The sequence below is a fragment of the Schistocerca americana genome, chromosome 2, assembly GCF_021461395.2.
Source record: "Schistocerca americana isolate TAMUIC-IGC-003095 chromosome 2, iqSchAmer2.1, whole genome shotgun sequence".
Lineage (NCBI taxonomy): Eukaryota > Metazoa > Arthropoda > Insecta > Orthoptera > Acrididae > Schistocerca > Schistocerca americana.
In genome coordinates, this window is record NC_060120.1 from 430,086,066 (window position 1) to 430,103,315 (window position 17,250).

The 17,250-nt window shown below is 39.2% G+C and overlaps 1 protein-coding gene across 2 annotated transcripts in view; it reads left to right on the forward strand.

The window, feature by feature from the left end:
- The first annotated feature begins 3,376 nt into the window (after nt 1-3,376).
- The window catches only part of LOC124592299 (juvenile hormone esterase-like), a 106,008-nt gene continuing 92,134 nt past the window's right edge, over nt 3,377-17,250 (forward strand). Inside the window, exons 1-2 of one of the 2 annotated variants that reach the window (XM_047131822.1) lie at nt 3,377-3,565; nt 4,096-4,177. In XM_047131822.1, coding sequence (XP_046987778.1) covers nt 3,543-3,565; nt 4,096-4,177 — 105 coding nt within the window. In that variant the 5' untranslated portion in view covers nt 3,377-3,542. Of the gene's footprint in view, nt 3,566-3,817; nt 3,999-4,095; nt 4,178-17,250 lie in introns of those variants that run through there. The other variant, XM_047131823.1, reaches the window with a different exon arrangement.

Consider the following 17,250-nt stretch of genomic DNA (forward strand, 5'->3'; position numbering starts at 1 on the left):
AAGAAATAAATGAGCCCCTCACTTTCAGACAAAAGCTTAAAACCTTTTTAGTAAGTAAAAGTTGTTATACTGTAAAATAATATTTAACATAGATGTAGATTATTAGCAACATATGACATTATCACCAAGATATTATGTAATTATAAATATGTGTATGACTAGTTATAAAAACTACACAAAATATGAGAAACCTGTTTAATTGTAAATGTAAATGTGTGCTCATGTATTGTAATCTGACGACATCCATACAATATTTATTGTTCCACAGATGAATAAATAAATAAATAAATAAATAAAATATAAGATAGCTGTTGCATGGTTTGTTATGGACTGAATATGGTTTACATAGATAATAAAAAGAAGTGGTTCTAATATTGACCCCTGTGGAATACCAAAATTTATGCCAGTGGTGTTTGATTTGTTTGTTCCCTCTGTAGTGCTACTAGACACAAACTGCTTCCTATTTGTCAAGTAGGACCTCATCAGATTATGGGCTGTGCCTTGAATGCCATAGTTCCACAGTTTGTCCAGCAATATGGTCATGTCAACACAGTCAAACGCTTTTTGTAAGTCTAGAAAGATGCCACGTACATGTTCCTTATTATCTATTGCCTGAGTGACACCTTCATTTAAGTTGGATGCTGCTGTAATGGTGGATGACGCCTTGACAAACCCATACTGCCCCTTAGAAATCACTTTTTTGCATACCAGGAAGTTCCAGATTCTTATGTATACTACTTTCTCAAAGATTTTGGATATTATTGGAAGAACAGAAATGGGTCGAAAGTTTTCTACTAAATTCCTGTTTCCTTTTTTGAAAATAGGCACAACTCGGGCACGGCAATTTTCAACTCATCTGGAAATAGACCGTCTCCCATATGAGAATTGATAATGTTGATAAAGGTGATGCAATTTTATGTATACATTTCTTAAGTGTGTCCAGACTAAGACCATCATATCCTGCTGCATGGGAATTCTTTAAGCTACTCACTATTTTAATTATTTCTTCTTTACTTGTTGGCATCAAAAATATACTTCCTGACACTGGTGTTCCTCCGAATTTGTATTTATGATTTTTAAGCTGATTGTTTATGCTGGAGCCATCAGAAGCAAAGTAATTGTTAAATAGATCTGCCATCTTATTCTGATCAGTTTCTATTGTGCCGTTTATCAGCAAGTGATTTTCAGTTGTATGGTTCCCAGATTTACCTATTTCTCTATTTACTAGTGACCATGATGTTTTAGAGATATTATTTGAGTTCTGAATGACACTTTCAAAATGTTTCTGTTTTTCTGAAATTAGGAGGTCTACATAGTATTTCTGATATTTTTTGAACTCTTCTTTTAATTTTTTATTGCTCAAGTCATTTAACATAGCATACTCATACCATCTTAGTTTTTCTCTAGCCTCAGTGACTGAACTTGATATCGTTTTGGGTTACAGCATGTGACTGAATTCTCTTTTTTATTAATGGGCAGGCTTGGTTAAGAATGTAGAATAGTTCACTTGAGAATTTGCCATAACTACGAAGTGTCGTTAGAACACTGTTCCAACCCACATTCCTTAGCATATTATTCAACTGAGTTATATTTTGGTCTGTATTCATCCTAATATATCTATAGCAACTGCATGTAGGAACCTTTTTTATGTGCACACTTAGTTCTACTGCATGGTGGTCTGACAAAGCACTTATAATAACAGAAGATGTAAGATCGTAAAGATGAATACCAGTGATTATGTTATCTATTGCAGACTGGCATGTTTCAGTCTCCCTGGTCGCAGTGTTTATCAGGTATCTTACATTATATTCAAGCAGAGTACTCTTGAATATACCGAGCGAGGTGGCGCAGTGGCTAGTACACTGGACTCGCATTCGGGAGGACGACGGTTCAATCCCGCGTCCAGCCATCCTGATTTAGGTTTTCCGTGATTTCCCTGAATCGCTCTAGGCAAATGTTCCTCTGAAAGGGCACGGCCGACTTCCTTCCCCGTCCTTCCCTAATCCAATGAGACCGATGACCTCGCTGTTTGGTCTCTTTCCCCAAACAACCAACCAACCAAACTCTTGAATAGTCTAGTGTGTAACTTATCTGCTAATACATTTATGCTGAAATCTCCTACAATTACTAATTTGTTCAGGTGTGATATAAAAACATTCTCTATCATGTCACAAAACCTTGTTAAGAAAACTTCGAAGTTTTCACCTGGCGGTCTATATAAACATATGACATAAATTTCATCATTTGATATCTTTATACGTGCTGCACATAATTCAATTGTTCCTTCTAATGAATATTTACTTACATTTACAGAATTAAAATCAAATGTGCTCTTTACATACATTGGTGTTGAAGTACTGAACTAATGAACAGAGGCAAATGAAGACTATCTGCCAGATAATCTGAGTGATTGACATTTGTCAACTGAATCAAAGAAAAGATTTTCCATCTACTTTCCTTAGCCCAACGAAGGATCCAAAGGATTAGTTATTCATCTTCAGCAGTACATATTTCTTCACATGATGACTGTATGCTGTATTCTACAATGAAGAAAATTCTAAAACATTACATTGCTAATGTTTTTATAGTCCTAAAAGATGGTGCTCATGTGTCATTTTATGGGAACTTAAATGGAGCAATGAAGTTTATACCAACAGATGAATGAAGCTTTGCACCAAGGACTGATGCTATGTTATAATGACCAAAATCAGTTAAATTAAGATTAGTTTGACAAGAAAATACATTGTCTTTTACACTGTGTTCTGAGTTACTTCGGATTGTATTAGCTATTTATTAGCTTCTTGTACATAGTTTTGATGCTGTTGTTTGTATGTCTGTATAATGTATTGTATCGAGGGCAGCAAAGGCTTCTTTGACACATAGGCTATTAAGTTTCTAAATTAACGAGTCAGTTAATCCCCATTCCTTGGCTCCAATCCGCTGACCTGCTACAAGGGGTTATGTGAACCAATTGAAACTATGTTATATTTTGTTCTCTGCTTTTGTTAAAAATTAGATTATGCTTTTCATAGTTTTTCGAACATTGATTACTTAATACTCGGTAAAATGAGGTGTTCCTTTGCCTTTCACGAAATATATAAATACAAAAACTAAAAGAGGGCTCAGTTAACAAAACTTTATCCTACCCAATACACAAAGTAAGTGTGTAATGTTCGAAATGAAACAATAAATCATTACGATTAGTTCCCTAGCAACTACTTTAAAAAGTCGTAATTTTCATTGATTGAGATCCGTTGAGAATGGCCAAGGCTGTCAAATAAAAGCTAACAGTTTCAAATCGCACAGTCCTTGTAGCAGAATTACGCAAGCACCCAACCTTGGAAAGAACCTTAAATATAGCGAATCTGGTTGCGAAGTTTGTGACCTACAGACAACACCTTCATTTCTACATAGGGAACTGATACGTATGTCGCATTTTGCATGCGCATTTTCCTGTAAAAGATGTTTGCAGTAAAGAGCCAAGAGGTGTAAAATGTATTGATTTTATCAGCAAAACGTTCTGGACACCACATGCATACGAAATGATACTTCTTAAACAGATCTTGTAAGTTTAAGTCATAGAAAGAAACACATTTTCGTAACGCTCAGTGCTGCCAGCTCTCTAGGCAAGCATAAGGTAGTCTGAGCATAGGTACTAAGAAATTACATAAATATAGCTTATTTATTTTAATATTGAAACGTATAGAATAAGATAGTCATGGACAGGAAGATTTTGGTTACGAATTTGCGTCATGTACACAAATAAATAATCAAACTTCGTGTGACGTCATGCTTTGGGCTTTTGACAGTCCGTTTAAAATTTGGCGGTAAAAGACCTGGGAGACGTAAATTAATGTCAACATAAGTGCTAATATCGTGTTGAACTTTTGGAGTGGCGTTTGCAATGTTTCGGTATAAGTTACCTTGAAAAGGAGTCGAAAGCAGTGAGCTGTCAGACTCAGTGCCACCTGACTGCGTTGACAGTGTATCCCAGTTCGGTAATTGCCGTGACCGAAACGATAACACATGTCATTTAGCATTAGATTACTAGTGTGCCAAATATCGTATTTATTAACATAATCATACATGTTACAGGAGAACGTATGTAGCAATAAGTGAAACCAGCCTTTCACTTTTTTCGCGTCGCTGCTTTTTGGCTCTTACAACAAACAAGAAGGTAAGCGCTTAACAATTCTGAACAATGCTAGTACAGAATCGTCTTTCAATATAATCTATATTATCTTCCCATCATGTTTGCTGCGCGTTGTCACCAAAAGATTTACATTTACTAGTTCGATGCCCTTCTCCACGCTAGTCTATCCTGGGTAAGCTTATTCATCTCTGAACATAATATGATAAAATATACATAATCCTCTTGTCATTAGAAATGCGAAATTATATAGAAGAGTACGGTACAGTACGATCTACCACACAGTTATTAAAAATTGCAAAAAGAAGACGTGACCCATGTGGAAAATCTTTAGGCTAGAAACATGAACAAAAGTGTTGGCAAAAAGTATTAACCTAAAACTCGAAAGTTGGTAAGTGTCTGATACCACATCCTATAATTTTAATGAATACTTAATAAAACTAGCAAATGATATTATCCAATATAACTTTCAAAGTCATATTATGCATACACTGAAAACTGCAAAACCTCTAGAGGGTCTGCATTTCTCAAACAGATCATACAAGACGAGATCATATTGGCAACGAGCTTGTTGAAGAAATATTCATGTGGTTTTGATAATGTTGCAGACAGTATTAGAAATCAGACAGGACATTACATTGTAGCATTTCTGAAGCATATTATTAATTACTCCTTTTTTTAATTTTATCTTACAAGTAGATTTTCAAGTTATCTAGAGGTTGTGAAGGTCATCTCTCTCCCCCCATCCCTTTCACTAAATGGGATCCATGGGCAATCTTAACAATTGTGGGCCTGTAGCTCAGCTTAGTAAAGATCTTTTTCAAGCTGCTTTACAATTGGCTACTGGTAGTATAGTTTATAATAAACAAAAACTCATTGCTGTCACCAACATCAGCATGAGTTAGGCAATCACAATCCACAACACAGCAGTCCATGAATACATGCATGCTGTTTTAAAAGCTATAAACGAAAAGGTAATGGCTACTGGAATATTCTTTTGACCTTTCCAAGTGTTTGACTTTGTTCTACTAAGTAAGTTGACAGTAAGGGGAATTAGAGGTATTTCATTAGATCACTTCTTACTAAATGGTAACAAAAAGTTGTTCTTAAACAACATATAACTACCTGAAACATTTCAAGAAAAACAACACTCCTCCTCAAAAAAATTTAATCAAATATAGTGTGCCACAAAGGTAGATATCAGCTCCAGTCCTGTTTCTGTTGTTTATAGACTATTTGAGTAATGTTGTTAATTGCAAATAGAAAACTTTATTTGCAGGTGACACCAGCAATTTGGTTACAGGATTAAACTGCAAAAACCTTCAGTTGCAGTAGACACATCATTGTTGGAGCTAACACACTGGTTTCAAAAAATAAATTAATTAAAATAAACTTATTATAATCATTGAAAAAATAGTATCCATGATTTTTAATATATTCCAAACAACAAAATGACCACACATTGAAAACAAATAACAAAAGTTTAAAATCAGTTGATGTGAAATTCCTAAGATTATATCTGCAGAGCAATCTAAAATCAAGCACACCTCTTCAACTTCTTACAGCAAAACTCTCATTAATCTGTTACATTCCATGGATACTGAATGCAAGCTGTAAACGAGAAGTGGTAGTACAGACGTACTGTGCACACTTCCAGTTGGTAATCAGACTTGAAGTCATGTTCTGTGAGAATACATCCTGTAGTCTAACTGTAATCAAAACCCATAAAAGTACAAGTGGAAATATATCCAACATAAAGAGACAAGATTCATTCCTCTTCTTTTCCGTTCACTTTCCATCGTTTATACAGGGTGTTACAAAAAGGTACGGCCAAACTTTCAGGAAACATTCCTCACACACAAAGAAAGAATATATGTTATGTGGACATGTGTCTGGAAACGCTTACTTTGCATGTTAGAGCTCATTTTATTACTTCTCTTCAAATCACATTAATCATGGAATGGAAACACACAGCAACAGAACGTACCAGCATGACTTCAAACACTTTGTTACAGGAAATGTTCAAAATGTCCTCTGTTAGCGAGGATACATATATCCACCCTCCGTCGTATGGAATCCCTGATGCAGCCCTGTAGAATGGCGTATTGTATCACAGCCGTCCACAATACGAACACGAAGAGTCTCTACATTTGGTACCCGGGTTGCATAGACAAGAGCTTTCAAATGTCCCCATAAATGAAAGTCAAGAGGGTTGAGGTCAAGAGTGTGTGGAGGCCATGGAATTGGTCTGCCTCTACCAATCCATCGGTCACCGAATCTGTTGTTGAGAACGTATGAACATTTCGACTGAAATGTGCAGGAGCTCCATCGTGCATGAACCACATGTTGTGTTGTACTTGTAAAGGTACATGTTCTAGCAGCACAGGTAGAGTATCCTGTATGAAATCGTAACAACGTGCTCCATTGAGCGTAGGTGGAAGAACATGGGGCCCAATCAAGACATCACCAACAATGCCTGCCCAAAAGTTCACAGAAAATCTGTGTTGATGACGTGATTGCACAATTGCGTGCGGATTCTCGTCAGCCCACACATGCTGATTGTGAAAATTTACAATTTGATCACGTTGGAATGAAGCCTCATCCGTAAAGAGAACATTTGCATTGAAATGAGGATTGACACATTGTTGGATGAACCATTCGCAGAAGTGTACCCGTGGAGGCCAATCAGTTCCTGATAGTGCCTGCACAAGCTGTACATGGTGCGGAAACAACTGGTTCTCCCGTAGCACTCTCCATACCGTGACATGGTCAACGTTTCCTTGTACAGAAGCAACTTCTCTGACGCTGACATTAGGGTTATCGTCAACTGCACGAAGAATTGCCACGTCCATTGCAGGTGTCCTCGTCGTTCTAGGTCTTCCCCAGTTGCGAATCATAGGCTGGAATGTTCCGTGCTCCCTAAGACACCGATCAATTGCTTCGAACGTCTTCCTGTCGGGACACTTTCATTCTGGAAATCTGCCTTGATACAAACGTACCGCGCCACGGCTATTGCCCCGTGCTAATCCATACATCAAATGGGCGTCTGCCAACTCCGCATTTGTAAACATTGCACTGACTGCAAAACCACGTTCGTGATAAACACTAACCTGTTGATACTACGTACTGATGTGCTTGATGCTAGTACTGTAGAGCAATGAGTCGCATGTCAACACAAGCACCGAAGTCAACATTACCTTCGTTCAATTGGGCCAACTGGTGGCGAATCGAGGAAGTACAGTGCATACTGACGAAACTAAAATGAGTTCTAACATGGAAATTAAGCGTTTCCGGACGCATGTCCACATAACATCTTTTCTTTATTTGTGTGTGAGGAATGTTTCCTGAAAGTTTGGCCATACCTTTTTGTAACACCCTGTATACTGTGGAGGAAAAAAATTCACAATACCAAAAAATAATTAATGTAGAATAATGAATTTTGGGAGTATATTTATCTAGGTAAAATGTTTAAGTGACTAACTGCAAGATCACAGGTTAATGTAAGCGAAAGATAAGCCATTTCTGATGTGATATGCTGTTACATTAATAACTAGTGTAACAGCTAGAACATTGCATGCAAGTTTGCAAATGTGCATGCCTTATGTTGTACAGGTGTTGGATGTCAGTTTGTGGGATGAAGCTCCACGCCTGTTGCGCTTGGTTGATCGATACAGGGACTCTTTATGCTGTTTGTGGAAGATACTGGATTTGTTGTCCAGTGATGTTTCATGTGTGCTCGACTGAAGACAGATCTTGCAGTCAAGCAGGTCAAGACAATATGTTAACACTCAGTAGAGCATGTTCAGTTACAACAGCGGTATGTGGGTGAATGTTATCCTGTTGGGAAACGCCCCTGGAATGCTCTTCATGAGTGGGATCACAACAGGTTGAATTACCAGAAGGACATGCAATTTTACAGTCAGGGTGTGTGGGATAACCGTGAGAGTGCTCCTGCTGCCATATGAAATAGCACCCCAAACCATAATTCCAGCTGTAGGCCCAGTGTGTTTAGCATGCAGACAGATTGGTTGCATGTCCTTAATGGGCCTCCTCTTAACCAACAATCATCCATCGCTGGCACTGAGGTAGAACCAGCTTTCATCAGAAAACTCAACAGCCTCATACCCTGCCCTCCAATGAGTACTCACTTGACACCACCGAATTCACAAATGGCAATAGTTTGGGGTCAGTGGACTGCATGCCACAGGGTGTCTGGTTCGGAGTTGTCCTTAAAGTAACTGATTTGTAAAAGTTTGTTGTGTCATTGCGGTGCCAACTGCTGCTCAAATTGCTGCTGCAGATGCAGTATGATGCGTCAGAGCGATATATTGAACTCGGTGGTTTTCCGTCTCGGTAGTGCCTAGTCTTCTTGCGCACAAACGTTCTAGTGACCACTGCTGACAGCAATCATGTACATTGGCTACATTCCTGCCAAGTCTTTCTTCAGTATCAAAGAAGGAATATCCAGATTCTCGTAGCTCTATTACATGACCTTGTTCAGGCTCAGTGCGGTGTTGATAATGAGTTTTAGTCATGTTCAAGGGATTCTTGACTAACATCAACTCACCATATCTAACCTTAAACATAACTAACACTCACAACATTTACAGAATGTATTTAAAGCAAACCTGATTTGCATTCTCATAGTGGCTCTACTAGCATTACGCCTATGCAACTGCATCGTGAAATTTTAGTAGACGTAATCTTTCACATGTAACTTTTGTTTGTTGCATAACTCCTCCTTGGTGTTGATAATTTTTTTTCCATCATTGTACAAGAAGCAGTAGTCCTCATAAGAGAATACCTACCAGCCTTCAATGTACATCAGTAAAATTTTAAAATTAAGAACTGCAATAATATTCTCATCTCCCATGTCAGAATGTCAGTCTATCAGAAAAATGTCCTTCACAGTAGAAAGACAATTTAAAAAAAGTGAAGCCATTTTAGGTGAGCTACAGTTCCCATGTTGTAAATGAATTCATCACCAAATGAAGTGGAATTTTATAATGTAAAATTACCAGACATATTATAGCAGGTGTGTGTGTGTGTGTGTGTGTGTGTGTGTGTGTGTGATGAACTGTATTAATTTTATGTATAATAAAGTGAGTTAACATAGTTATTTATACTTATGGTGAACGTTGTCCACAGCAGTCACTAGTGGTAAACTATATTAATGTTGAAGCTTCCTTACAGATTAAAACTGTGTGCCTCATCAAGACTCAAACTCGGGATCTTTGCCTTGCATGGGCAAGTGCTCTCCTGACTGAGCTCCACAAGCATGACTCGTGACCCATCCTTGCAGCGAAGGTCCTGGGTTCATGTCTCAGTCAGGCGCACAGTTTTAATTTGCCAGGAAGTTTCATATTAGTGCACACTCCACTGTAGATTGAAAATCTCATTCTGTATTAATGTTGTTATACATATACGAAATGTTTATTCCCCTGTTTTTTCTGTTGACTTATACTATTTCTGTACAAGCTGTCACAGGACCAAAACAAAATAAATAACTACTGCAAACTACTTTAGAACCTACTTGCTGCATACTCTGTATTCTTGTCTATGTCAACTGCCCCCCCTCCCACACACACACACACACACACACACACACACACACTTATACTCACTCTCGTCCCTCCATCAGGAAATTGTCTATTCCTTGATGTGTCTGGATGTGTGCTGTCAGCTGATCCCTTCTTTTAGTTAAGTTATGCCTTAAATTTCTTTTGCCCTCGAATTTGATTCAGTATCTCCTCATTAGTTATTTGATCTATCCCTATAGTCATCAACAAGCTTATGTAACACTGCATTGCAAAAGCTACCATTTGATCTATCCCTATAGTCATCAACAAGCTTATGTAACACTGCATTGCAAAAGCTACCATTCTCCTTCTGTCTGACATGCTTATCATCCATTTTTCACTTCCATACAAGGGCACACTCCAGACAAATACCTCCAGAAAAGACTTCCTAACATTTAAATTTATGTTCAGTGTTAAGAAATTTCTCTTTATATTTTAGATAAATGAAAGCACTGTGTGGCCATCTTCAGTACTAAAAATACATAATTACCATCAGACATGAAGATCTTCACACAAAGTGGTCCCATTTATAACCACCATAAAAAAGTACAAAACAGAAAATATATACAAAAATACAGACTCTCATACATGTCAAATTATTGGAACATTGTAGGCCTATATCATAACACAACATTTTTCTATGAGGTGTAACATATACTGTGATGATTACTTCCAACAGATATCTTCACTTTTACTGCAAACAGTAATTTTAAATTTACGGAAGAGCCTACCTTGTAACCTTAGCAGTTGCTGATCCATTGTACAGTGAGCTTGTAGCTTACATAGCCAACTAGCTAAGCTCAGTATTGCAAAAACAAGCATCGTAGTGCCCTCTATATTCAAAAGTGTACAACATTCAGATACCTACAACATTCAAACATCAAATACAACAAATACCATCAATAGAAAAAAATAAAGCTTACATAAAAAGTAACCTTTAAAATCACATGACAATTTTTAGCACCAGAAGTCATAAAAAAAACTTTAAAAACACAATACAGGCATAATAAAAGAAATACAATTAAGTTACACCCTCTGACATGAAGTAAAAGATAATTTTTTTATTGGACTATACCTAATGTAAAATCACGCAGTAATTTCTTAAAAACATACAGAAAAGTTAACATTAGAAACAGCCTTTTTACATTTCCAAAAACATAGATTAAATGTACAAATATTAATGCTTTACGGTGGGACATTATACCCTCCCTTATCATACTCGAAAACTTGACATATGTAATGAGTAATGTTATCAGCATAAATTATTACAGGTATTTACAAAATTAAAATATCTTTTTATCACTTTTTATGAAGGTTGTTAAAGTTTTGTTATGATTTCTGATGGTAAAAATTGTCACATGATTCTAGAGGTTTTTTTGTGTAAGCTTTGTTTTTTCTATTGATGATATTTTTTGTATTTGATGTCTGGGTGTTGTATGCTTTGGAATATAGAGGGCACTATGATACTTGTTTCTGCAATACTGAGCTTGGATAGTTGGCTGTGTAAGCTACAAGCTCACTGCATGTTGGATTGGCAACTACTAAGATTACAAGATAGGCTCTTATGTAAATTTAAAATTTTTGTATACAGTAAAAGTGAAGGTATCTGTCAGAAGCAATCACTACAGCACATGTTATACCTCACAGAAAATGCTGTGCTATTATTACATGGGCGTAAAAGGTTCAAAAAATTTGATATGTATGAGAAGATGTATATTATAGAGGGAAACATTCCACGTGGGGAAAATATATCTAAAAACAAAGATGATGAGACTTACCAAACAAAAGCGCTGGCAGGTCAATAGACACACAAACACACACACAAAATTCAAGCTTTTGCAACCAACGGTTGCTTCGTCAGGAAAGAGGGAAGGAGAGGAAAAGACGAAAGGATGTGGGTTTTAAGGGAGAGGGTAAGGAGTCATTCCAATCCCGGGAGCAGAAAGACTCACCTTAGGGGGAAAAAAGGATGGGTATACACTCGCGCGCACACACACACATATCCATCCACACATATACAGACACAAGCTTGTGTCTGTACATGTGTGGATGGATGTGCGCGAGTGCACACCCGTCCTTCCCCCCCCCCCCCCCTCCCCCCCCTCCCCCCCCTCCCCAGGCGAGTCCCCCCGCCCCCGGTACCGGAACGACTCCCTACCCCCCCCCCCCCACCCCCCCCCCCCCCCCCCGACGAAGCAACCGTTGGTTGCGATAGCCTGAACCCCGTGTGTATGCTTGCGCTCGTTTGTGCGTCCATCGACCTGCCAGCGCCTTCTCCCGGTAAGTCACATCATCTTTTTTTTAAGCGCTGGCAGGCTGGGGGGGAGGGTGGGGAGTCGTCCCGGTCCCGGGGGCGGGGGGACTTGCCTTGGGGGGGGGGGGGGGGGGGGAATGACGGGTGTGTACTCGCGCACACCAACCCATCCGAACTCCGGAGATGGGAACTTGCTCTTCAATATATCCTCTCTTCCCGTTATCCACCAGGCCTCAATCTCCGCTAATTTCAAGTTGCCGCCAGTCATACCTCACCTGTCATTCAACATCATCTTTGCCTCTGCACTTCCGCCTCGACTGACATCTCTGCCCAAACTCTTTGTCTTTAAATATGTCTGCTTGTGTCTGTATATGTGTGGATGGATATGTGTGTGTGTGCGCGAGTGTATACCCGTCCTTTTTCCCCCCTAAGGTGAGTCTTTCTGCTCCCGGGATTGGAATGACTCCTTACCCTCGCCCTTAAAACCCACATCCTTTCGTCTTTCCCTCTCCTTCCCTCTTTCCTGACGAAGCAACCATTGGTTGCGAAAGCTTGAATTTTGTGTGTGTGTTTGTGTTTGTTTGTGTGTCTATCAACCTGCCAGCGCTTTTGTTTGGTAAGTCTCATCATCTTTGTTTTTATAATATGTATATTTGTCTATATATTTTTCTGTTTCTGTATTTTTGATGGTGATTATAAGTAGGGCTACATTTGTGTGAAGATCCTCATGTCTGATGGTTCTTTCACATTTTTAGCACTGAAGATGGTCACACAGTGACCAAAATTGATCTGTGAAATAAAGAATTTCAGTATTTACAACCAATGCTGCCATTTATCCAAAACATATTGACAACAAGGCTACAACCCTGTCTCAGTCACTTCTCAACTCCTGTTTCCTTTTGATGTCCTTCAGCTCACACACACACACACACACACACACACACACACACACACACACACACACACGCACATATTTCTTTTGTGATTAGTAATTGTTTTCTAAATTAGTACTGGTATTTGTTTAGCAACTTTTTTTTTTTTTTAATGAGTATATGTTTATACAAAAATGCTCTATTACTTTTGACATAGCTGAGCCGATTGATCTGGGCCTGTGGTTAACTGGTATGTCTCTATCAGTCATTTTATGTACTGGAAGTGTAACTGTTGTTGTAAGGTGTGCCATGAAAATGTTATCCTCAGGAATTATTGTTGCAAGGTAGACTGGGGACATTTTAGTTTCTTGGCTTTTATATTTCAGAGTGTAATTAGTAGTCCTTTGTTCTGGCATTACTCAGCTTATTTATAGCTTTCATAATGTATTAATATGTAAAGTGGACTTGTTGTCATTTCCAGGTGGTCAAGATAATTGATTTGTCTTCACTGAGCACTGTCTTATGTAACCCCCTCCCTCATGATTTCAAGCTTGGGTGCACAGTAACTGTTGGTGGCCCCATGGACTGGGTGGAGGGGCAAGTGTGCGTATGAGACATGAGTTGTAGCCTTCCTTTTTATTGACGCTATTGGGGGGCTTTGGATGCCACTGTCACAGAGGAGGCATGTCTACGTGGTGTGATTAAAGCTCTCCAGTTGGTATGATATGAATAGATCTTCCCAAGTGCTATCATTGTGCTTTGAGAATGGTGAAGGGTAGGTCCCAAGCCTACAAACTGCTGTCTTTCTTTATTAGCTCATCATTTAGTCAGGTCTTGACAAAGTCTTTTAAAACATAATCTCAGAATGTGTTGGTCTCCTTACAATTTGATGCTGTCATTCTAAGTCCATTGGAGATGCAGTGTTCTGTGTCAGCTGACTTAGTAGACCACTCACCAAATAGCGGAAACATTGAGTTGTCAACAGACACATGCAAAAGAGAAATGCTTGATAGCTTTTGGAATCAATCAGCCAGTGTACACATGTGTGTACTTAGACAGGCAGCAGTTAGGCAGCTGTACTGGGTGGGTTGGGGGTTGTGTGAAGTAGTGGTTAGAGGGAGAGAGTGAAGTTTGAGGTGGGAAGAGGGTTTTGAGGTGGGTGGCTGGAGGCTCCACCACCAGCTTTTCTGAACTACACAGATGGGAGTTATCCTTGCAGCACATTCTTTGTTCCCATGATTCTCCTGGCATCAGTGTCCCCATATCCTCCATTCAATAGTTTCCCCCTCCTCTGTCCTATCGCCCCTCCCAGTTCACATCTCCACATCACATTCATTGTGTGCCACTCATCACTGGCTCCTGGCACCAATGCATCACAAGCATAGCTTATACACCAGCCGCCCCTCCCTACTGTATTCGTAACCAGAAAACTAGCTGCTTCTCTCCAAGCCTCTAGTTACCCACACAAATCTCCTCTTTCTGCCTTCAGCTCTGACTGGTAGCAGCTCACATGGTGTGCTTTCATGAAGTGGATAATCGCAGCCTCCTCAAATGGGGTTGTATGACATCAGGAAGACATATGTCTGAAGCATTGGTATTTAAAGCGCTAGACAGTGGGTGGGAAATCTGGCTCCATGTCACAGCAGCAAACCAAGATATTGAGCTTCTCTGAAAGCGAATCCCACTTCAAAGTGAGGATGACTGCTGCAATGTCATCTTTGTTGTCTGGTGGGCCTTGACATATACAACATACCATGTGGATCTCTTGCTTTTAGATCATTTCTAGAGTGCTTGAAAAATGCACAACTTAGTTAATAAAACCAATAGCATATTTAATTAGAAGTTCAGCCAGGCAGAGGACTTTTCTTGACCTTTCAGAATCACTGAGATACAGCCATTGTATAAAAAGGGAGCAACCTCTAACAAAGAATTACAGAGCAGTTTCATTGAGTTCAACACTTGGCAAGTTACTTGAAAAAGGAATTCTAGACCAAATGGAATCTTCATTTCGTAGATACAAACACAGCACAAATTCCAAAACGGGAGATCCACTATGACAGTCTGCATCTACATCTAAATGATTACTCTCCATTTCACTATTAAGTGCCTGGCACAGGGTTCATGGAACCACCATCAAGCTGTTTCTCTAACATTCCATGCTTGAACAGCTCATGGGGAAAAACAAACACTTAAATATTTCTTTGTGAGCTCAGATTTCCCTTACCTTATTATGATGATCATTTCTCCCTATGCAGATGGGCACTGCATCCTCTGCCAGAGTGGGAAAATTTATTTAGGTCAGGCTGTGTCATCTTCATCGTCATCATTCATTCCCATTACGGTCGGAGGAAGGCAGTGGCAAACCACCTCCACTAGGACCTTGCCTAGTTGGCGGCGCAGGTCTCCCGCATCATCCCCTACGCTCCTCGGAGTATGGGACCGCATCATCATCATCATCATCATCATCATCATCATCATTATCATCTGCACAATAAAGGAAAGATGCACACAGCACAAATGTCAGACAGATAGGGAACAGTGAACTAAACATAATAGGAAAGCTCTGGTAGAACATATATTTAAGAGTATAGAAGACCATTCACCAAACAGCATAATCATTCATTTAGTCATCAAAAAGCTACCTTATTAATGCTGACCGGAAGCCCAATGTCATGATTGCAGTTCAGCAGGTGGACAGGGTGGAATAGTGTTTGTGTCAGGGGGATGGGGGGTGGGGGGGAGGATAAAGAAATAATGATTTGGGGGAGGGGGGGGGGGGTTAGGTAGGTGAGTACATTGATGGCAGTACCTCAAATGCTTACTCCCTCAATTTTGACCTCTAGTAGTTTGTAAGTAAAATTGACCATTGGGGGAGACAGGTCCTCTGCTCTTGTAAAAACCTGCAGCATCACCTTCTTGGACCTTGGCTCTCCACACCTGGCCAGAGGAACAGCATCCTCCTCCAGCATCTATCGGCTACAGTGTTCTCTTTTGGGATATTTCTCTTCAGAAATCTATCGACCAGTAACTGAAGGAGACACAGGCTGTTGGTCCCAGCACTGCCTGCTCCTCTTCTGTTCACATGCCCACAGCAGATAAGCCATCATGAGATTCCTGCCTGTCTAAAGTAGATAAAGAGAAAGGGAAGAAATATCAGGAGAAGATTATTCCAGTTACCCCAGAGGTGCTAAATTCCTCCACACCATCGGACTGATGTTGATGTTGTTCCACCAGACAGTGATCCTGGGGTGTGACCTGTTCTTCTGTCCCCTTCACACCTAACTAGTATATCCATAATGTGATGATTCAGTGGACCTGCAGTGGATATTACCATCACTTGCAGGGTAAGGAGTCAGTCCCTTTCTCTCCTTTAGTCACCTTTTTAAGTTTTTATCACCATTTTCAACCTTTTTTGTTCTTTCAGGAAGAAAATAAGTTATTTACTTTTGTTTCCAAATTTCTATATTCATGTTCATCCCTTTACTTTGTAGAATACTCCAGTGATGGTAAATAAAATCTAACCTGAAATTTGAGATAGATTTTTCCTTTTTGATTATTTGAGTATTTTTTTATATGTATTTTGCACAGCTGTTATTATTATCAGACAACAATGAACACTCCGGCATGGATAATAGGTAAAGTAAAGGAAAGATAACCACTCATCTATAGCTGACTGATGCGTGACGAATAGAAATATGCAGCAGAAAACAGTACTTATACTAACTTTTGAGCTCTTGCTCTTTCTCTAATAGACGTACACACATTCCCACACACAACTACAAAGAGACACTTTAGCTGTAGCCACAAGTATTTGGATGTCTGTGTGGTTGTGGATGTGACTCTGTACTTATACTTGAGAAAGAACAAGAACCTGAAAGCTAGTACACAGTTTAATGTTGCATGTTTCTATGCGCCACACATCAGTCAGCTATAGGCGAGTGGCTGCCTTTCCTTTATTTTATGTGTTGTCACGTCAAATATTCCTCTATTATAGTAGCTTCTTTTTTTGTTCCAGAATCTAATTTTGCTGCAGTAACAGCACTACTGTGTGATACTCTGTTCAGTTCTGAAAATAATCTTTTTGAATGAAAATACCAACACCATAGTGACTGCCTTAAAAACAGTTTGTGAAGTAAAGTTTCTCCATGGGTGAAGGCGGATAGTGGTGTTGGTAAAAGTGAACTATTTTGTTCTGTTAATTTTGAGCCCAAAGGTTTTCAGGCAGTTTTTAACCACTGACTTTCAACAAAACGTAAGAATAACTTGGAAACTAAATACAGACCACACCTGTTACATTTAGAATATCCAGATCATACACAAATTTAAAGTGCGGTACATGCACTAGTAATAGGAATTCTGAGTACCAAGTGTAGTTCCACCACCACAGAATTGATT